We start from the raw sequence: 23,829 nt of genomic DNA, 5'->3' as shown, positions 1-23,829 counted from the left end.
GAGTCAGGGTTTAAAGAGGAATCGTTCGAAACGCAGCTCCGCCACGGTCTACTCTTTAGCCCATGAGATTTCTTGCTCCCTCCTGAAAGAAACATTTTCTGGGCAAGAGAAAGAATCTGACAGAGATCAGTTTGGGGAGGAAGAGGAAGAAGAGAGAACCTGAGAAATTCACTTTTCCCTTCATTGGGATTGCAGAAGAGTGACAGGTGTTAGGCAAAACCACAGATGTTTGGATTCTCTGGGAAAGCAGCAGTGAGATTTAGGAAGGTAGAGAGGGATTCATGAGGTCTCACAGGCTGGGAGCCACTGTGCTGCAGGGTGTGGGCATAGACCACAGAGACCTGGGTTCAAATCCCTACATAGCCACAAAAGCTGTACTGGGTGGCCTTCCTTGGACCATTCATGTCCTCCCAGCATTACCTACCTTGCAGGGTTGTTGTGCTGACAAAAATTGGGCGTGTGTTTGTGTGTCTGCAGTCCCGAACTCCTTGCAGGAACAGTGGAATAAAATGTGATAACATAGAGAGGTCTCCTAGGGATGCTCACTGGAAAAGAGCTGGCCAAAGGCAGTGGGGGAGTTGTAGTATGATTCCTGGAGGTTTAGGACATCTGGTTCCATCTCCCTCTCCTGCCAATGGTCTGTTTTCTTACTCGGGAGTTCAGAGTTCCCTGTGACAATTGTAGAAGGCAGCCTGCCCTTTGGCACTGTCCAGGACTTGTTAATTAATAACTCTGGACACAGGAGGGGAGAGATCATCAGATCTCAGACATAAGAGACCATCAGATCCAAGAGACCATCAGATACCAGACATAAGGCTACCTTAGCCCCCAAGGCAGAATCTGGGGACCCAAGCTCCAGACTGTCACCCAGTAAGCCCGACAGCTTTCCCAGGGAACCCAGGAATCTCCCCCATCACCCACCATGCATTTGGACCCCACACTGCTTTAATTGCAACTGGGAGTCCTGACCCTTGAGCTTTCATTGCACCTGCCTGAGCACCCAAGAGTCCTGTCCCCAGACATTTCTGGGTCTAGCCAAGGAATCCAGGCATCCTGACATCATGCCAAGGCTCTCTTCACTCCTGCTGCTGGTGGTTCTCTGTCTCCTGTACTCGGAAGGCACCAGAGAAAGGAGAGGTGAGTCCTCCATCTGATGGCCTCTCTTTCTGCTCTCAGTTTTCCCACCTGACTTTCTGCCTCTGGGCAAAGACCCCTGCTAACTGGGCAAAGAGGCACCTTTTTAACATAGTGATTCTCTTTATTTAGCAGGGGAGAGTAACTGGCCCTATCCACCCCCAGCACAGTACCTCCAGTGACTGTTGCTGGTGTCTATCTTATGTTTCTTTTTAGATTGCAAGCCCTCTGGGGACAGGGAGCAGCCATCGATGTACTTATTATTTCCCTTTGTAAATCGCTTTGGAAACTTTTGTTGAAAAGTAGCATATAAATAGTTGTTGTTGCCTCCTCCCCCCACTCCCCCATTCCTTATTTTCACCCCTTGCAACTATATCTTGTCTACCCCACTCCCAGTTCAACTTAACATTAATGCCAGTTGAGCTGTCAGTTACCAGGGATGGCTCACCTGTACAGGTAACCCAAGCAGTCATTTGGGGCAGCAATATAAATCAGGGCACCACTGTAGTGTGTACCCCAGCATCAGCTGCAAAATTGCAAGGCACAGGACTTTGGCATTTGGGGCAGCACAATGCCAGCCCAATCACCTGCACCCCTAAACTGGGACAAGAGAAGAGAATAGGCTACTTCCTTCCTCCCCTGGAGATGAGTCAGCTGGAAGGAAGATTTGCCATCCATTCATTTCCTTCCACCTCTGTGTCTTTTTCCAAATGCAGCTTTCATTAAAGACTCAGGATATCAAGACTGGGTTTTAATGCCCATGCACTTGCAGTTGGTTTTCAACACATATTAGGATGTTAGGACTGTCAGCCTTCTTCTCAAATCTGTGCTGAGTCCAAATATCTGTCCATTAACTTTAAAAATATATATTTCTGCCTAAGATGCCCACAACACAGAGATACATCCATATACATTTATATAGTTCATCCAGTCTTAAAACTCAGGATACATAACTATAATCTCTAAAATAAGCAACTGAGTTACTATTAAAGGCTGAGCCCAAGACCACCCCAGGAAAGCCTGAAATTGAACCTGTTATTTGAACCTGTCAACTTACCTAAGTTTGAATCCCACACTACAGCCTCTAGGCTAGATGGTCAGACTGTCCTTTCTTTCCCATCTAACTTCCATTCACATATCTTTTAACTACTCCCACCACATTTTTCTCTCTCTTTCTGCATTTAATCTCTAAAACAGGAACATTATGCCTATTTCTGTCCATCTAGTCATCATTGTATGTTTAATCAGTGTATCCATCCCTCCTGATACCATCTCATACTGCTTTCCAAAACATTTAGTGCCATAAAAGCACCATTCTCACTAATTCGCTTGCTGCTAATGGCTGGTGAAAGTGAGATAGATACCAACATCGTTGTTCAAGTTCATAGATCTGTTGCATTCAGACCAGACCACACTTTCCTCATGCACAAACCATGCCAATATATTCCCCTTCCACCGGGAATTTCCCTTCTCCCTTTCCCACCAGCTCACATGTCTGCAGTGAAGAGTGCAGTGAGGCATAATGTGCTTGTGGAATAGATATATCAATACAGCAATTTGTTCAGGGGCTCGTAGGACGCAAGCAAGGCAACTGGGGCACACTTTGCAGATCATAGGAACGCAGGAAGCTGCTTCTACTGAGTCAGACCACTGGTCCATCTAGTTCGGCACTGTCTACACTGACTGGCAGCGGCAATCCATGGTTTCAGGGTCAGGGTAACCTTGGCCAGGGCAGGGCCTTTCCAAACCCTACCTGGAGATGCCAGGGATCAAACCTGGGACCTTCTACAAGCAAAGCAGATATTCTACCACTGAGCTACAGTACCATCCCCTCATGAGGGTGGTACTGATTGCTTTCATTTCTGCACAGCTGAACCAGCTTTTCCACAGACCGCTTGACTGACAGGCAGATTTAATCACCGTTTATGTTTCATCTATTTGGTTTGTCGTTTCATATCGGATACCTTTTACTTTATTCCATTCATTTGCGGATTATATATGCAATTGGCTGGTTAGCTCCCAAGTGGCTTACAATTAAAATCTGTACAAAAGGTGCCATATAATGAGAGAGATGTTACCTTTCCGTGTACTGCTGGCCACTTGGAGCTGTCAAGGTCATACAGGCGTGCACGAAATGGAATAAACAATAAACAATTATGCATGTGCATAAATAGGTAGACCAGAAAAAAATGTACCTGTGGCTAAAAGTCAGTTTTACATACCAAGAATAGTTTGTCTCCCATCTGGTGGTTATCAGCAGTAATGCAGCTCTTCTTCTCCTCCTTCAAGTTTAGATTTCGAAAAGAATGAAAGGGGTCTGCATAATTTGCTTAGGGGACAAACTAGACCTTATGTTAAATGTTTATTTTGGTCCAGCATATATATATTTTTAAAGACTAAATAGCAGCTGCCGGGGGGTGAGGAAGAATCAGATTTGGAACTGTGGCATATAGGGTGGGGTGTGTGTGTACTGAACGCTTTCCCGCCATGCCACAGTAAAAATTAAAAAACCGCACCCATGAAGCTGTTATTGGACTGGGAGGGAAGTTTCCATTGGTGCCCGAGGAAGGCCTTCCCATAAGACTGCAAATATCCCTCCTTTGTGTAACACCATGTCCCTCCACCTCCCACCCAGACAATTAACTTGCAGTCTCAAAATCTGACAACACTGATTCAGTTACTCCTTATTAACATGGGGTGTGTGTGTGTCTGTCTGTCTGTCTGTCTGTGTGTGGTATTGCAGTGACTGAGATGAGGTACCAAATGCTGCCTTGCCCTGTGATGCTGATTGCGGGGTGGAGGCAGCACCCTTTCAAAAGAGACCTTTGCAAACTTTGAAAGTGGGGCAGGGGGCAGGGAGGAAGAAAGGTTGCCAACAGCCACCTCTCCTCTCCTTGTGCTTCTTGCACACTTTGTAAGGAGAGGCATTCCTGGCAAAGCTTGCCAGGGTCAGATTGGTCCAAAAGCGACAAGGCCGGCGGCGGGGGGGGGTGTGCATCTTGCTGCCCTGCTGGTGTCCCAATCTGCCACCTGAGGTGGCCCACCCCACCTCCTGAAAGGGCTGCTCCACCCTCCACTAAGCCCTGCCATACTCACAGTGAGCCTGACAGGCATTAGGAGGTTAATACCTGCTGTTTTCTACATACCAAAGGGCTTTTAACAGCTCAGGAGAAATCAAGACAGATTTTTTTGTTTGTTTGTTTTTTGGCCAGGCTTTCTTGCATATGTATGTGGGTGAAGTGGAAACTCAAATCCATATGAGAAACCACAAGTATAGAACCAGGGATGATAATCATTCATTCCCTACAGAAACCTGAGGATTGTAGTTTGGTAAGGCTACATAGAATTTCAAAAACATCCCTAGCTCTCTTCACAGAACTACATTTCCTAGGATTCTCAGTAACTATTTACTTATTACATGTTCATCCCACCCTTCTCCCAGGGACCTCAAGCACACGGTAGGCTGGTTCTCACAATAGGAAACTGGATGGAACATGCATCCTACCCAGCTTCAGGAGCTGTGCACGCTCCCAATTTTTGGTCTGTCAGCAAAAATCTAGGTAGGAGGAGGTGGGAGTGATAGTTGTGTGTCAGGTGGGCACAGGCTCTGATGACACCATCCTACTCAGCTCTTTCACCCAGCATATTATCAAGGGTGGATGAAATGCCATCAGAGCCTGTGCCCACCTCCCACACGATCATGCCCCCCTCTTCCTACCTAGATTTTTGCTGACAGACAACCAAAATGTGGGAGCACTGCTCTGGACGCAGGGTAGGACTCTTATACTACCCAGTTTATGGTCACGGGGACTGCTTTGGTTTCTCTCTTTCCCTCATAACAACCCTGTGAGACACTATAGGTAAGGATATGCGTTTCACACAATGCATAATCAACTTGTGGAATTCTCTGCCACAAGATGTGGTGACAGCCAACAACCTGGATGGCTTTAAGAGGGGTTTGGGATAACTTCATGGAGGAGAGGTCTATCAACGGCTACTAGTCGGAGGGCTATAGGCCACCTCCAGCCTCAAAGGCAGGATACCTCTGAGTACCAGTTGCAGGGGAGTCACAGCAGGAGAGAGGGCATGCCCTCAACTCCTGCCTGTAGGCTCCCAGTGGCATCTAGTGGGCCACTGTGTGAAACAGGATGCTGGACTAGATGGGCCTTGGGCCTGATCCAGCAGGTCATGTTCTTATGATAAGAGATGGCAGTTGGCTCAAGGTCACCCTCTCAAGCTTTGAACCCAGGTCTCCCCAAATCCTAGTCCAGTGCTCTAACCACCGCACCATGCTGACTGTGGTAACTCAAGCTACAGCTGAGCCTATATGCCTGTTTTCCACACTGCTTCTACATGCCAAACATTGGAATGGTGCTCCTGGCCAATGGAAATCTATGGGTGGAAAAACATCCTAAAATAAGGGGATGCCAAACAAAGTTAAACAAAAGGTCATGGAGAACAGCTAGTCTGCTTACATAATCAGCAATCTCTTGAAAGAAGCTGAAAGGAGCACTTTTCCCACAGAGCTATGTATATTCCATGTAACAAGCATTTTCAAGATGAAGGTAGATGAACCTAAACTGCAGTAAATGTTGGGCTTTTGTTCCAGAGAGGATGAGGATTAGAGAAAAAGTGAGTTATAAAGCATTAACTCATGCATAAGATGACTGAGTGTTTCAATTTTCTACATAAACAAACAGATGACAGCGCCAGTCAAGGGCTGTCTCCTTGTGAAACTGGATTATTATTATTTTTCAGGAACTCCCATAACATTACTCTTAAGCTTGATGGATGAAATTTTTTGCTCCAAAACACAAGTCTACTGTGTTTTGTTGGTATTCCACACCTAGTTCTGCTCTTCCACATCTAGTTCTGCTCTTTTTTACCACAGTTGTTTCAGCTTCTGTTAGTTACTAGTTACTAGGGCGTATCCACCAGTATCTGGTAGGGTGCTTTTTTGTGGGGGGGGGGAGTGGGGCAGAGGAGGATTCCCACAGGAATCCATAAAGCTATCTAGAAATCCCTCAGAGCATGGGGGGGGGGCTTCCCCCAGGCATCGCATGGGCTCGTGGTCAGGAGATACTTCCCTCACCTCTTTTCTCCCCCACTCCCTGGATATTCCCAACTTTGAGCATTTCCCCTTATATTTTATTTCAAACAATTCCCAAATGTATCAAAATATTCTCCGAGACATTGGTTTGGCTTTATGCATTCACAGTTTGTTGTGGCGGGAGATGGCAAAATTAATGGCTTTTATCTATATCTATATCTATATCAAGCATTTATTCCGAACTGGAAACACTTTTTTTTTTAAATTTGTCATGATCTGGCTCAAGTTGAACAGATAAGAATAGTTTGGGTTCTGTTATAATTTGTTGGGGGGGCGGTGAGAGGAACGGTCTGGTTTTCCATTCTTATGAAGGTTCTGTCTGACACATTGCTTGCTTGGCAAACCTAAATGAACAGGCCCACATGGTGAGAATCAAGGACATTGCAGGGGTAATGAGGCACAGCTTAAACACTAGGATGGCCAGTCGTTGATTGTTCAGTTTATTATTTATTATATTTCTATACTACCCTTCATCCTGAGACTCCAGTTATTATTATAGTTTTATAACCTGGGGCACACCTAGCCTAGGGAGTGGAACTGAGTTTTCTGCCTCTGGCACAAAAATATTTCAGACCATCTTGCGGAGGAAAAGGGAAGGTCTTTCTTTGCTTCATTTCCCCCCACTACAGCATCACAACCCGAATCCTTTGGCATGTAGTATATGCAATCACCACCTCTTCATTCCCAGATCTCCTTCTCCTACATGCTTTTAACCACTCAGTCTTTTTTTCTTTTCCAGTCAGCAATGTGACTGATCCCAAATGCCCACCCCGGAAGAGAAACATGGCGGCACTGACAGGGCAGACTTGTCAGAGGCCCTGTGAACGCCGTGGCTGCGCTAAAAGTAGGACATGTGTGTGTGACGGGGAATGTGGAATGAGCTGCATTCAGTCAGGTAAGAGGAAGTTATAGGAGACAGGAAAACAGAACACAGATGTTCCTTCGTTTAACCACCTAGTCCTCATGCAACCATACATGCACACTGAGAACCTAAGCATAACGTTTTCCAGTGTTCTTCCCATCTGAGCCTGCCTTAACCTAACTCACTAGCCACCTTCCAGGAAAAATAAACATATTAACATATGAAGCTGCCTTATACCAAGTCAGTATTATCAACACTGACTGATAGCAGCGCTCTAGCTGGGTTCTTGCCCAGTTCTAATTGGACATTCCAGGCATCAAACTTGGGACCTCCTCATCCTGAAAAGCACATTCCTTATCCCTGAGATACAGCCTCATCTCCTTATCAAATCCAGGAGTGTGGGCTGCCAAATACCTCAGTCTAGAGAATGTAGAGATTCTGACACCCAAACCCCAACCAAATAATCTTCATTTTCATTCCCCCAAATCCTAGGACCTGCAGTTCCCAAATCCTTCACCCTTAACTCACATTCTTGTGATATCTGGTTCATAACTTTTCCCATTCTTTTAGCTCACTACCCTTCATTAATTCATTCCCTAGCTATCAGAAACTCCCGCTCCACTGTCACCTCCCAAATAACCCAGGATTTGGTTTCTATTCCTACTATCCCTGCCCTTAATCCCTAGCCTTCCCATTATTCCTCTTCCAGACTACTCCGAAGTCCTAACTTCTACATTCCTTTGTCCATTCCAGAGAATTCAGGATCCCTGATTCCAGTGCCCATTGCTTTAACTCACAAATCCCACAAGGGCAGAAATCGAGGCTTTCATCCTAGACTTCCTGTTCCTTTCTAAAGCACTGGTTCCCAGTTCATCGTTCAATATAGCCTACTAGGCTCTCACATTTTCTTCCATCCACTAATCTACCAGTTCTTCCCCCTTCATGCCCACAAAGTTTTGTTTACTCCATATTTCTTTCTGTGTTTCTCCAAGGCTTGAGTTGCCCATGGCCAGTAACATTTGAGAATGCCGAGGCCAATCTAGCTCAGGACTCCAGTAGGTTTGGGGGCTTCATGGAGGTGATGTGCAACCCTGGTTTCAGAATGGCCAATGGACAGGAAGCAGCAACCAGCCGCTGCCAAGGAGATGGGAGGTGGAGCTTCACTGCACCCTGTGAAGGTAACCAACCATTTCCTACTCTATCTGGAATTACCCAGAAGGGCCAATCACATAACTGTTACTACTACTACTACTACTACTACTACTATTATTACATTTATATCCCGCTCTTCCTCCAAGGAGCCCAGAGCGGTGTACTACATACTTAAGTTTCTCTTTCACAACAACCCTGTGAAGTAGGCTAGGCTGAGAGAGAAGTGACTGGCCCAGAGTCACCCAGCTAGTATTATGGCTGAATGGGGATTTGAACTCGGGTCTCCCCGGTCCTAGTCCAGCACTCTAACCACTACACCATGCTGGCTCTTCAAATGCCCTTCAAACAATCCAATACTATTACCTGATGTTCAGTGCTTCCACCAGATGATGAGATAATGCCCCATGATTGATGCAAAGGACTATACTAGCACATACACATCATGCTTTCTCTCTCTCTCTCTTTACCAGATGCTCTCAACCACTCATCCCTTTGCAAACCTCCACCAGAGATTGAAAATGGATTCCATGAAGATGGTCCCTACAAGACAGGGAACGAAGTGCATTACTGGTGCGACTATGGGTGAGCCAGTTACTCCATCTTCCTTCACTGGCAACTACCCCAACACACACACCTATTATTCCACATCTTGACTCAAGTGGAAAGTGTGAAAAGAAATTAAACTCTCCCTTCCAATATTGTCCAATTTTTTCAACCTTACAGATACCAATTAAAGGGGCCCGATACCCTCTTATGCCAGGAAAACCAGGAATGGTCACCCGTTACCCCAGCCTGCCAACGTAAGTAGTCACGGTTATAGTGGGGAGCAGAGTTTCCTTCTGTTTCCTTGGTGTCTTGTTTGGGATCAGATGGAAGTGGTCTCTTCCTTAGCAGCCCAGGTCCACATATATCTCGAACAAGGGATGAGTAGGAACTTTACCTGGGAGTAAAATGTAAACTCTAAGTCAAAGCTAGCTGAATGCCTATTAACATGTGCCTCATTCTGTCCTTCCACAGAGCAATATATCCATTCATTCACCCTTTTGATGATATATGCCCAATCAGGGGCGGACCTTTCATGAGGCATGGTTAAGCAGGTGCCTCTGGCAGTGGATTATTGCACCAACAAGTCTGCGAGATACCCCACCCACACCAGCTGCCGCCAGTGAAGCAGCTCTTCAGGGCTGATCTTACCCTTGTAAGTTTTCCAAGGAGTGTGAGGAGAAAGCTACCCTCCTCTCCTGACACCCCTTGCAAAGCTTGCAAGAAGCACCATAAGAGGCTGCTGGCAACCTTCCCACCTTCTCACCCCCTGTGCCACTTTCAAGCCTGCAAGTGCCCGATTTGAAAAGGAGATGGCCTTCATCAAGGCTATGGCATGAGGCAGCATTTGGCACCTCATCTCAGGTTCCACGGTACCTTGGGCCACCCCTGTGCCCAGCCATCCAGTAACATCTATCATCCTTCCACATATAATTTCCTCTATATACACATGTATTGATATATACATTCAATATTTACCTGAATCCAAGATTAGGTTTTTTCCAAGTTCTTTGATGTTAGAAATTGATGGGTCATCTTAAATTCAGAGTCCCCTTCTATTCAGGTAAATACGGTAAACATCCATCCATTCACCTTCCATCCACTTGCATATTTGTTCTACCTGTTTGCTCAGTCATGCATTTATAGAACTTCTATATTCATTCACACACACAAGCGCGTGCACACACACAAAATAATTCACACAGTTATAGCTAGGGTATGAGATGCTCCTACCCTCATTTGGGAGGGTAGTGTTCCCTCTAACAGAGATTCCCAGATGTTGTTGACTACAACTCTCATAATCCCCAAGCAAAAGCCATTGTAGCTGGGGATTCTGGGAGTTGTAGTCAACAACATCTGGGAATCCCTGTTAGAAGGAACGTTGTTTGGGAGCTGTTCACACTCCCAATATTTGATCATCTGCAAGCAGAAAACAAGGATGGAATCTCCTTCCATGTTCATGTGCTAAAAGCAGCAGCAGGGTTGTGGGGTGGGGTCTATCCTACCCAGCCATTGTATCCAGCTGCTGAATGAAGTCGAAGGAAATAGGAAAAGTCTTCTGACCCAGCTGCTGCTGAGTGCATGAGCATGGAAGGAGGTGCTGACCTTGTTTTCTCCTCACAGACGATCAAATATTGGGAACATGTGCAGCTCCCGAACTAGGATGGGAAATGTCTCCCACCCTAGTGATCATCGTATGAGCCACCCTATAGCCAGAACTCCTACCTGTTTCTCGTTCCAGCTGTTTATTGCTCCCGGCCTGCCAATGTTGCTGAGGCAACCCTAGTTGCTGTGCACCAGTCTGAGTACCCAGTGGGAACAGTGATCTATTACTTGTGCAACAAGGACTTCTACTTAGATGGCTCCAACAGAGTCGTCTGCCAAGAGAACGGAACCTGGTCCCAGCTACCTTATTGCAGAGGTACCTTCCCTTGTATACTCTCCAACTTCATTTTACCTGTCCATTAAATCCCACACCTGCATTCCCCTGACAACCAAAATGGCAAAGAACCAACGTCTACCACAGTTAACAAGGCTGGTCTTTCTTTCCTTCTCCAGCCCGCTGTCCCATCCTCGCCAAGAGGAGTCGGATAATCTACCAAAAACACAAGCTCTGGTTCTATGAGATCCCAGAAGGTCTGGTCCATCACGGAGAATCAGTCACATTTTTCTGCCGTAGTCAGAACAAGACTTGCAGTTTTAGGGCCGAGAGTCAGTGCTTTGATGGTCAGTTGGAGCTGCCTGACTGCTATGATGGTGAGATCAAACTCAAACACACATTTTATTTATTGTTATGTATTATTAAATTTATATACAGCCTTTCATTAAAACAATCCCAAGGTGGTTTGTTGAAACATGAAACACAGGGGTTTAATTTACTACATGGAGGGCAAAATGACTCATGAAGGACCGTTCTAGTAATGGCTTAGTCTTAATGATTAGATGAGACAGCCATGTTCAGACACAGCATGTCACTGAACAGCAATTGCTGGGGAGGACCATAGCAGGGAAGAGCTGTTGTGTTTACATCTTGCTTGTGGGCTTCCCAGAGGCATCTGGTTGGCCACGGTGGGAAGCAGGATGCTGGATTACATGGACCTTTGGTCTGATTCAGCAGGGCTTTTCTTATGCTGTCAAGAGAGCATGTCTGCACCAGATGCCTCTCCTAGGATATATTCCAGAATATTCTGGGCACCACAGGTGCAGTCTAAACCTCCCTCCAGGCAGTGTCCCTGATTAGAGGTCTATAAAATCATGCATGGAGTGGAGAAAGTGGATAGAGAGAAATTCTTCTCCCTTTCACATAACACTAGAACCAGGGGTCATCCCATGAAATTGATTGCCAGGAAATTTAGGACCAGCCAACGGAAGTGTTTTTTTCACACAACGCATAATCAACTTGTGGAATACTCTGCCACAAGATGCGGTGACAGCCAACAACCTGGATGGCTTTAAGAAGGGCTTGGATAACTTCATGGAGGAGAGGTCTATCAACGGCTACTAGTCGGAGGACTATAAGCCACCTCCAGCCTCAAAGGCAGGATGCCTCTGAGTACCAGTTGCAGGGGAGTAACAGCAGGAGAGAGGGCGTGCCCTCAACTCCTGCTGTAGGCTTCCAGTGGCATCTAGTGGGCCACTGTGTGAAACAGGATGCTGGACTAGATGGGCCTTGGGCCTGACCCAGCAGGGCTGTTCTTATGTTCTTAGAGCTCCACTTCCAGATTTTGTCATAGAGAACTCCAGTACCTCACGAAGACTCTTTTCATTGGCTCCTCATCAAACTAGAGTAGCCCAGGGCTCAGTCCCAGGCCCAGAACTCTTCAATATGAAAGGAAATTCTCATCAGATTTGCAGATGACACAAAACTGGAGGGACAACTCAAGGGCAGATCTATCATTGGGTGAGCATGTTCAGACATGGGCCGCCCAATAGAGCCAGGACTGGGGTGGGTGGGTGCTGCTTGCCTTCACAGTCACTTTGTCCACCGAACTGCCTGCCTCTCTCCCAGTCACCAGCAACAAAGAGCCGGTGCACGGGCTAATGACATTAAGTGTGCCAAGTGATGACATCATTACAACATGTGCCAAGTGATGACATCATTAGCTTACGTGGCAGAGAGAGAGAGGTGTGCCAGCTTTTTGCTGCCACAGCAATGGATAGAGAGGCAGACAGGTGGCTGCAGAGAGAGGCAGGTGGGCAGGTGAAGGCTAGATGAAGGTGGGCAGGTGAAGGCAGCAGGGAAAGCGACCAAAAAATCTGGTAGCAGGCCTCACCCACGTAGCTATGCTAGTTGGACAGCTAACCCATCTTATCCTCACAGAATGTAAAACTAGGCTGAACTCAAATGCAGAAGTGTAGGATGAAGGATACCTGGCTGGGCAGTAGAATATGTAAAAAGGATCTCAGGACTGCAGTGGATCACAAACTGTACATATGCCAGCAGTGTGATGTAGCTGCAACGAAGGCTAATGCAGTTTTAAGCTGCATTAAATAGAGCCATAATTTCCAAGTCATGATAGGTAGTTTTTCCAGTTTATTCCACATTAGTTAGGCCTCATCTCAAACACTGTGTCCAGGTTCGGTGCTGCACTTTAAGAAGGATGTAGACAGTTTGGAACAGGCAACAAAGATGGCCGGGGGGGTCTGAAAAAATAAGCCTATGAGGAAGGGCTCAAGGAACTGGATATGTTTACCTTGGAGAAGAGAAGGCTAAGAGGGGATATGATAGCACTGTTCAAATACCTGAAGGGCTGTAACACAGAAGGGGGCAAAGATTTGTTCTCAGCTGCCCCAGCAGAGAAATCTAATGGGCTTAAGTCACAGTAGGTTTGGGCTGAAAACCAAAAGAGCGGGTTTTTCTCCTTAATTGTAAGAGCAGTTTGACAATGGAATCAATTGCCAGCAAGGGGCTCTCCCTTGGTGGAGGTCTTCAAGCAGAGGCTGGAAAATCATTTCACAGCGATGCTCTAGCCTACAAGCCCCACTCCAAGTCTACGATTCTATGAAACAAATTCCCAGCTCTATGCAAATGCAATAATTCTTGTCACCATTAGAGCAAAATTGTGCAATCAGAAGAAAGCACACATAGGAACTAGAGTATATTTGCATAATTAATTGCAATTGTAGAATCCATGGCTTCTGCTCAAAGAACTTGAGATGAGAAATACCTAGCATAAAACCATGGCCATCCTGTTTTAGATACTCTAGCTTCACAGAGGACTTGTATAATGCTCCGTTGAGTGGATGGGGCCTTGCACGGAAGGGCCATTTTGAGAATATTCTAATAACGGCTTTCCTGATCACTTCTCTTTCTTCTTTCAGAGCCCACCTACCTGCAATACTATCTGTTTCCCAAAAGAGTCGTATCTGAAATACCAACTTGTTGAGCATCCTATAATCCATCCTTCAGTGCTCCAATATGATGCTTCCTTCTCCTTCTTCTGGCTGGACAGGCATCCTGGAGATGCAGAAAAGACCATTTAGTTATTTAAGTGACACATATGCAAAAACATGAAGTGGAGCAGCTCATTTGCGAGTTCACACAGTTCTACCATTCCAAGAATCCAGTCCTTTCCTTAGCATTTCCCACAACTTGGAATCATCCATTCCTTGAAAGCAGGGGGAGGAGGAGAGATACTATTTCAGTTCAATCTACCTTACCTAACAACAAATTCCAGTATCAGGTTTTGTTTCCTTTTGTTATTACATCAACTATAAATTGACCCATTCCTTATGCTGGAGGGAATATAGAAGAGGGGTCAAACAAATCCACCCCGGAATTTGGAAATATTTATTCCTTGAGAGGGAGGAGAGGAGACAGAGCCATACATACAAATCTAATCCAGTCTATTCCAGTGCCAGGGTTTTTTCCAGTTCCCCTGGGACTTTTACACACAGCAGGCTTTACCATGAGTTTACTGGGAGCCTTACTGCAAACTCGAAGTTGTCCCAAAAAATTGAGACAAAGAGTGGATTTTTTTACCCTAGATATAAATCTGGCAACACTCTTAACATGCAGTGAAAAACCTGAATTTTGTGTGAACTGCTCTCCAATAACTCACAGGAACTTGGGGGTAAATCTGGCTGATATGTGAACGCACCCCCTCCATTCCGGAGGAGATTTGAATTAAGGCTTTTTTTAAAAAACCAATGTGAAAAAATTCCTGTTATGTTAAACCAGTGACTCCCAAGCTGTGGTTTGTGTACCCTGGATGTATTTGAGGACTCTGTTGGGGGTACCATGTAGTCCCCTGTAGACCAACCTCTATCTGTTCCAGGACTCTCTCTCTTTGTCTGTTGCTTAATTTTGAAGTGAAACATCATTGCACTTCTTTTTAAAGTTGCGGGTACATGCACCTAATGGCGCTGTCGGGAAGCAACCTGCCTAGAGAGCAGGAGGCTGTTGGTTCGAATCCCCGCTGGTGTGTTTCCCAGAATATGGGGAACTTCTTTATCAGGCAGCAGCGATATAGGAAGATGCTGAAAGTCATCATCTCATACTGCGTGGGAGGAGGCTATGGTAAGGTAAAGGTAAAGTGTGCCTTTGAGTCAGTGTCGACTCCTGGCGACCACAGAGCCCTGTGGTTGTCTTTGAACACAGAATACAGGAGGGGTTTACCATTGCCATCTCCCATGCAGTATGAGATGATGCCTTTCAGCTTCTTCCTATATCACTGCTGCCCAATATAGGTTTTTCCCATAGTCTGGGAAAAATATACTAGTCTGGGAAACATAACAGTGAGGATTCGAACTTGCAATCTCTGGCTTGCTAGTCAAGTCATTTCCCGCTGAGCCATTAGATAGCTCCAGGCAATGGTAAACCACTCCTGTATTCTACCAAGAAAACCACATGGCTCTGTGGTCGCCAGGAGTCGAGAGCACAATCTTTAACGTGCAATTACCTGAGGTTTCAGGAGGGTCATGCTATCAATCAAAATTTGGGAACAGAATATGACAGCAGCCTGGTGATGCTGTGGCAAACAACGAGGCAAGCCAGAGTCAATCCTAACATTGGGCAGATTATAAAACATTTATCCTGGGGTCGAAGGCCTTCTGATGGTATGTGCATACTGCAGAGAGAAGGGAAGCTTTATGAAAACAAAGCGGATGAGAAATAAGACACTGAGGTGAGAACAGGCTTAAAGCAGATGCTTCTTAACACTCATGTAAACTGATTTGTATATAATAAATTGTGTACTTGTTATATATCAGTGTGATCTTGTGCTCACTATACACACTCTCAGAGAAGCAAAACAGGCCTCAGACATGGCAGTGCTGCTGGTGGCTTGAAAGTTGCCACTTTTTCTGACAGGGCTTCTGTACCTTCTGTACCCCTGCTAACTTGGCAAAGAGGCACCTTTTTAAAGTAGTGAATCTCTTAAATTTAACAGGGGGATTGTAACTGGCCCTCTCCACCCCCACCACAGTACTTCCAGTGACTGTTGCTGGCATCTATCGTATGTTTCTTTTTAGATTGTGAGCCCTTTGGGGACAGGGATCCATCTTATTTATTATTTCTCTGTGTAAACTGCTTTGGAAACTTGTGTTGAAAAGCGGTATATAAATATTTGTTGTTGCTGCTGCTGTTGTTTAACAGCCACACAACAGGAAGCCTTTCATCAGGTGAAGTGAAGTTTTCCCACTGCTGGCTGGTTTCCATGCTAGGGGAAAGGCTGCACCTGTTGCATTTCTGCATTTAATGCAGCTGTTTAAGGCATAATTGCCGCAGAAACTACAGGGTGACAGGCTGCATGTTGCTGTGGTGTTCAAGCACATATACTTATATGTGTGTGCACTGGAGACAGGAGGCGTCCACTCCTAACTCAAAAGCGGCATATCTATAGGCCCCATGGAGAGAGTTCAGTCCTGAAGTACGGCCATTCTAGGAATTCATACACACAACAGTTTTACGAGGCATCCCCCCAAAGGCAAAATGAAGGACAGTGATTTAGCAGGGAGAAAGGTCAGAAAAATCGGAACTTGCTCTTGGTAAGTGGAGACATCTAGCACAGGTGCCATGTACACCATCCTAGATTCTGAGCAGAATATACAAGTTAGAAAAAATAGATAATGGAAATTGTGGCAGTTGCCTGTCTGTCCCCAAGTGCGCCCCAGTCACTTTCTGGCTGTTGCTAGGCAACATGTTGCCTTTCCCTGAAGGTTGGCGGTAGAATGTGGAACCAACTCCAGCCCTTAAATGGGAGCAGCAAAGGCAAAATGGCACCTGTGGGAGGAGTCTTGGGTCCCTGTTAAGGGCATCAAAATGTCTCCAGCCCTTTTATACATGAGGTCAACACAACCCTTAAATGCATTAAGAGGGGGGTGATAAACATTGGGAAAGGGAGGCCACAGATGTAGTGGATGACTCCACAATTCCAAAAAACCAGTGCACAAAATTGCTTCATACTATTTCTTATTTCAAAAAATAAACACAAAAAATAAAACCCATATTTTTTCATGCCTCATCTTCTTCTGCTGTTCAATGGTCCCTAGTGCATTTTGAGCTGAAATAGCTCTTCAGCGGGGGAAGATTATTGTGAATTGAAATCTCCCTTTTCAGGCTCACACATTCTCACAAAAAATCCTGTCAGACTAATTTATATATAAATAACATCAGAGCAGCTGAAGAAGTGGGGAGCCAGAATGCCTTGCCCATATACTGTGCGTGTGTGTGTGTGTGTGTGTGTGTGTGTGCGCGCGCACGTTTGTGCAGTTTGTTCACAATATTGTTACCGTCCTTTCAGTCACAATGATCCCCAGCAGAAGGATAGCAGTTATATAAAAGGAATATTAGAAAAAGTAAAACAATTAATAACATTTCTAAAAGTATTACAAGTGAACCAGAAGCATAATTTTTTAAAAAAGAAGCAAAACAGTAGCAGAGGCATCATGTCAGTTTCCAGCACTAACCCCCAAAGGCTTCCTAAAAGGCTATTCTTTCTACCAAAATGCCTACCAAAAATCAAACAATGGTTGAACCAAGTGGGCCTCCCTCAGCATTCGAGAGTCATGGCACCATGACCAAAAAGGAACTGTCTTGCATGCTCAGGCACATCATCTCTGACAACAGGGGAAAATGAAGGAGATGTATGTTCACCTGAGTGTACAAGCAGCCCATCTGGGAGGACGGAGCTCTTCAGATACATGGATCTCAGATTATTTAGGGCTTTATAAGATTCCCATTTAATACCCAGAGCTGAGGATGGGTGACTTGCCCAAGGTCTACTCGCAGTAGGGTTGCCACACCCTCCTCACCCAGGTTTGCCCACAATGTGTGTGTACCCATGGATGCACATGAAGTGAAACGGCATTTGTGGTGGTCCCAGTCCACTTCTCCCATCAGCCTCCTTGCCCACCTTCCTTTTTCACGGAGGCCTTTTCCCTGCTGGCCTCAGCCACCAAAGGCCAAAATTTCAAGGATATGTCTGCCATGGGCTGCTTCTGAGAAAGTAATGTACATCCAGATAATGAAGTCCAATATTTACTCTACCATCCAGACTAAATATGAAGAAATTCATCGCTAACTTCAAAGGCATTTATTATAATTCACAGGATTGGTTCCAGCACTGGCACTGCCTGAGGCAAGACCCATGTGCTGCTGGCCACACTCAGAGGCACTCTTACCCCTAAACTTCAGGGCCAAAGTCTAGGGCCTCCACACCCCTTGGGGGCCCCCAAATCCTCTTTCGTCTGTCCTGGGTGGTGTGGCCACTGGCCCGCACTGTGCCGAGCCGCCGAGTGTGACTGTGATTTGCACTGGGTGCTTTAGAGACAGAGGGGGGGAGTGGGGAAAGAAATACATAGGATAGGAATATGTTAAGTTGTTTCTGCTAACGCATATTTGCATAAATGTGTTAGAAGTGAAGGAGTCTCATGTCTCAATGACAGAGGGGGACAGATTAGTGAGTCAGAGGGCTAGAGGGGTCAAGACATAGGTCATCCCTTCTCCACTGCTCTGACACTATCCCTTTGATATGTAGGTTGCTACTCCTGCCTGCCTGCCTCTTCCTCTTCCCTTTCTTCTCCCTAACAACACACATGCTCCTCTCTCCCTCCACCATGTGTGCAGAGATGCAGAAACCATCCCTCTGCATCCAGCTAGCTAGCTAGCTTAGAGATCCTATCTCTCCACTTTCCTATCTAGAATGGAGTTCACCAATAAAGACTCCTTGTATTGATTTGAAACTATGAACTGGCTCCAAGTTTCTTTTTCTCTCAGCATACACGCATGCCTAGACAGACTCCGCTGTGCTGTGCCTCAGTGCACTCTGCTGTAATAGAAGGGTATCTCTCACCACAGAGAATTCCCAGCAAAATGTACCTGTTCTATATTCTTACATTCTTGTGAGTTCAGTTGCTGTTTGTGCCCTCAAGGTGCCACATGTTAAAAATTCTGCGTGTGTCAGAGTGTGTGTGTATGTAGGGGGATGATGCTTAACTTGCAGGCAGGACAGGAGGGGGTGGCCTCCAAAGGTCTTTAGGTTCAGGCTCCAAATTTACCTAGATGCACCTCTGGCCACACCCCAATGCTGATAGCAGCATCAGGGGTGGGGCCAATTGCACCTTCCTCATGTGCCCCCTCTGCCCTCCCCCATCGCCACGGAGACGGGTTTTCAACTTCAGGTTTGGCAGTGAGGGAGGAAGGAGCTCCTTTCTCGCTGCTGAACCCGCCATTTAAAATCCATTCCTGTGGCCATGGGGATGGTGGCAGGGCAGCCAAGAGCGCCAGGCAAGTGAGGCGATGACCAGGTGATCAGGAGGGGCAGGATCCTTACACTCACCACCATCTCACAGAGGCGCCCCCTGAGGCTGTCGCCTCACCTCACCTCTTTGAGGAGCTGCCCCTGACTGATCACAGTCTATAAAGAAATATATCTTTCTTTGTAGATCAACCGCAGCAACACCACACACACACACACACACACACACAAAGCTGTGCCTTTTATGGACAGCTAAAAAACACAGGCATAAAAGGAGCGGGGGCAGGCAATATCCGATATGTCTTTTAAAAGTACAGTCAACCCAAAAGTTCACCAGCACTGGGCCAGTGAGATGGGGAAGAGTATTCTTTCTGGGAGTTGCCACTTTGTACTTGGAAACCAGAGGCGCAACATGAAAGGACAGCTTCCTGCAATCGGCAGAGGTCAACAATGCAGACTTCTGTTCTGGAAAAAGAACCCTGTTTGTTTATGCAATGGGTGACCCGTGTGTGTACGAAAAAGGGGTGAAGGCCACTATTGACGAAGAGAGGTTTCTTACTTTCGTCGCGCCTGCCAAATGCTGGAGCATAGGGCTGGAGCACCCAGAGCGGTTGCTACGAAGATGCCACTAAAAGAGCCCCCCCACAACAAAGGGAGCAATTCCCCATTCTGGAGGTAAGGTAAGATTTGCAAATGCTCACATGGCAAGCTCGCTTCATCATTCCTGACCCCCACACTGTGTTTTCAGCACTTGTGTGGCAAGGGTGAGTGACCTAGTGAGTAACTCGGACAGCACATGCTCCTGCAATCCCTATTTCCCAGGGGCAGCCCCTGTTTCCTGGGTCCTGGCCCTGGTAAATAACTTTCTGGCTTTTTGGAGGACACCTTGTTACAATTCTGATAGTGTGAGTTGCTGCCTTTGTTGTTATTCAGAGTCCAGCATCCTTCCCAGTGCGGGACGTGGAAGTATCTTGCCTTCAGTGTACATGTAGGTAAAACAAGCACATCATTCAGCGCACAATTTGCCAGACACACACTGAGGCTCCTGAGGGACACTGTGAGCCATTAGTAACATATTTTAGGATAAACTATGCTTTTTTAGTTAACTTGTAACCAAGAAGAGCTATGACACTCTGGGGATGCTTCCACACTGGAGCCTTTTAGCCCTGCTGAGCTGAGGCGTTGCTTTTCTGCAGTTAATTGCAACCTTGAAACAAAAGGCCCTTTAAAATTTATTGCATGTATTTATACTATAAAATTAGTCTATATAATACTATGTAATAGTATTTATTACATTAATCTACTGCCCAATCAAAAATCTTTAGGAAGTTTACAAATTAACATAGTGCTAAATTAACAAGCAATGGCCTTCCCTCTTGATTTATTTAGTTAGAAGAGTTGTACCTACCTCCCCTTTTATGAGTCTAGAAGATCCCCAAGGCAAATTAGAGTAAGCTGCGATAAAATAAAAGGTGGTGCTTCTGAGGCAGCTGAGAGAGATGCTGGGGGCCGGGAGGTGCCCTTTCACTAATTTAAAAACAGAAAGAAGAAAAGTAATGTCCTCTCCTGGATATTAGTGGGGCAATTTGTTCACAAATTCACAAAGAGGCTATTCAAGGGGCAACCACTCACCAATTCTCCAGAGCTGAGATCAAAAGAAGCAAAATAAAAAATAAAATAAAACCCACAAAAAACAAACAAACCAAAAACCAAAAACAACCAGCTGAACTTGCAAAGAGGAAGTGTTTAATTTAAAGACTAGGGATCTCTGAAAAACCTCAATAGCACTCTGTCTGGACAGACTGGAGCTGCAGTAGCCTTTTATTATAAAAACAAAATACAACACCCTCATCACAAATCAGATTGAGGGGTGGGGGCACGGGAGGGAAATGCAGAAAACAGCAGGATCGCAACACTTTGGAAATAATGTCAATAGGAATGTTCCATAAGAACAAAAGTGAGTGAACAAAAGATGGCAATTTCAGAGGAAAAGACTAATGTGGATTCCACACTGTGGAAGCACTCTCCATTTTTAAATCAATGCAAGCCAAGCTATTGCAGAGGAAATGCATGCTGCAGGGGGGAAAGAGCCTTCAACAATGAGTAGCAGTACAGGAGGCATGCCTCATAAAGCTAATATGAGAAGAAGGGTGTTGTGACAAGCATGTCCCTGTGGAATGTTTGAGGGCATGAGACACGGATTGCTTACCATGAAGTGGCCATTTTCAGTAGCATCCCTTGTAGTAGGGGGAGAAAACTGCCCAAACATCATCCAGAGTCACTAGCCATGCTGACCTACAGCAACATTTCTTCTCAGCTCAAATTCTGCAATAAATCAGACCTAAAATATACAGCTCCTCAAAAAGAGTTTAATTGGGGCCCACAATTCTGTACCGTATAACATTCTCAAACATGTAAGAATTGTCATACTGCACTAGACAAGCTATTTGGGTTACCAGGTCACAACCCGGAGAATCCTCCTGTCTCATTATCAGCACCATGATGCAAATGCACTTCTCTCACTCTACTCCTCCTCTGTTCCTTGTCTGCTGCTATATGGGGCAAAATTAGATCCCAATTTGCTCCAGCAGATGATAAGAAAGAGCAAGAAACAAGGGAGGAACAGACTTGGAGAAGCTGCACGTACCACCCCTTTCACGGATCCGGATCCCAGCCCAGTAACCCTGCCAATTTTACATCCAACTCTGCATTCTGTTTGTCAACAGTGAACAACCAGGTGCTATTGGGGAATTTATAAGCAGAGCACATTGTTTGATATCTTCCAGTCTTGCACCTAGTCCCTAAAACCTGTATGTGTTGGGGTTTGTGGTTATTTAGCAAAGCACCAAGGAAGATAAAACTCCAGTTACAGAGTGCAGAGTTTAGTTGTTGCAGCTATGTAAGTAACACACATGGAGATCACTGTGTAGAGTCTAAACTAAATCGATTTATTGGTGAAGCACATTTAGGATAGGAAAGACCTATCCTGTCTATCTGCTACATAATGAATAGGTAGTGGGGGAGAGACAGATGTTTCCATCTTCTCTCTAGGAGGAAAGGAAGACTGACTCTTACAGGAAGGACCTGAGGAGTCAAAGCAGGGGTCATAGAGTAGAGGCAAGCAGGAACAGGTAAGGAGACCCTCACTAACTACCTCTGCTCCCAATGCCCCTAGTGGTCATTAAGATAGTTGGTGCAAAAGGTGGATGCACTGGAACTCCATCTCCAACAGTATGAAGGTTCTTTAAGGCAAACAAGACAGTCCTTTCATTTTCCTGGCAATCACTGCAGTGTTTATGAGCATTCTGTCATTGACACTTTCCCCCTTCAGCAGTTAGAACACTTAGCCAACTGGGGTGGAGGTGACAGTCATAAGCAGATAGGCAACAAGCAGATCTGTATTGATATCAGTCATCCAAAAACCTTTAGTTTAAGATGAGAATTATGATGCTTTACATTTTGACTTGTGCTCTAAAAAGCAATTCCAAGTTAAAGTCCTTCTATAAGCTGGAAGGACTTTGTTGTACAGTCTGGTATATTATGCTGGCTTTAGAAATGAGGCTCCATGCACCCACACTTTGCCTTGGTCTTTCAGCTGTACATAGGGATAGGGGAAAGGATACCTCAGGCAAAAATTCAACAGAGGCAGCTTCCCCAATCAATTCCTAGAGATGCCTCTGATGTTTCCATTATTTCCTACCCAAACACCATTATTCAGGGATTGTTTCACTGTTCCCTCATTATTTGGAAGCAGGTCCAGATGGCGTTTACTTCATTTGTAGGTATGCATATAGAATTGCAGGCTCATTTATTAAAATGCTTCTTGAAACCTCCATGTTCAAGAGCAGTCTACACCAGAATGCTGTTTCTTGGCACTAGGTGGGAACATCTATTTGTTTGTTTGTTTGTTTGTTTGTTTTTACTTTTATATCCCACTTTTCCTCCAAGGAGCTCAGAGCAGTGTATATGGTTATGTTTATCCTCCCAACAACCCTGTGAGGTAAGTTAGGCTGAGAGATCCCAGAATCACCCAGTGAGTTTCATGGTTGAATGGGAATCTGAACTCAGGTCTTCCTGGTCCTAGTCCAACACTCTAACCACTATGCTATGCTGGCTATGTTTACTCAGAAGTAAGTCCCAGAGAAATAAATGGGGTCCCCCTCCCACTAGTGAATTCTATACTTTGCTGAGAGGAAGGGGAAAGAGTCCACATACTTTCCTAGGATCTCTGCTGGTCCTGATTCCTATCTGTCTGTACTCAGAAGTAAACTCCAGTGAAATCAGTGGACTTACTTCCTAGTAATTTATTCTAAAATTTGCTGAGGGGCTTTGCTCTTTGATGGGGGTGAGAGGAAAGAGAGAAAGGGGGCAGAGGAAGAAAACAAAAGCCCACAAGAGAAAGGGGGATGTCTGTTTAACTGATCAATCAATCAATCAATCAATCTTTATTACGGACACAGACCAGTATAAAGTACATTTTAAAACCTAAGTAGCAATAGATTTTATACTCTAAGACTATCATAAGATGATTTAAAATATACAATAAGAAATATAAAAGACGCTAAAATACATTACTAACATAAAATGATGTAAAATATTAAAAATAGGCATGTGACTACACTAAAAATCTAGCTATGGCTCTAATAAGAGACATAGTAGACTCTAGGCTACCTTTTGATTTAACTACGGCTGCAATAAGAAACATAGGATAGGAATAGACCATGTAGCAGTACCCTAGATTGCGTTGCATGCTTATAAAGTAAGAAAAGGTTTAAAAGATTTCAAACATATAAAATCATGACAGTCATCATTTAAAATAATAAGAGCTA

The 23,829-nt window shown here is 45.2% G+C and overlaps 1 protein-coding gene across 1 annotated transcript; it reads left to right on the top strand.

Moving 5' to 3' along the window:
- The first annotated feature begins 22 nt into the window (after nucleotides 1–22).
- LOC128329342 (beta-2-glycoprotein 1-like) lies at nucleotides 23–15,506 on the top strand. Its single transcript, XM_053260350.1, has 8 exons — nucleotides 23–1,137; nucleotides 6,984–7,139; nucleotides 8,099–8,284; nucleotides 8,729–8,840; nucleotides 8,982–9,058; nucleotides 10,543–10,722; nucleotides 10,860–11,057; nucleotides 13,623–15,506. The coding sequence occupies exons 1-8, from the start codon at nucleotides 1,062–1,064 to the stop codon at nucleotides 13,685–13,687; spliced, it is 1,050 nt and encodes a 349-aa protein (XP_053116325.1). The 5' UTR covers nucleotides 23–1,061; the 3' UTR covers nucleotides 13,688–15,506.
- Nucleotides 15,507–23,829: the final 8,323 nt, after the last annotated feature.

This window comes from Hemicordylus capensis, chromosome 6 (assembly GCF_027244095.1).
Source record: "Hemicordylus capensis ecotype Gifberg chromosome 6, rHemCap1.1.pri, whole genome shotgun sequence".
NCBI classification, from domain to species: Eukaryota; Metazoa; Chordata; class Lepidosauria; order Squamata; family Cordylidae; genus Hemicordylus; species Hemicordylus capensis.
This window is presented reverse-complemented; position numbering and strand designations above follow the sequence as displayed.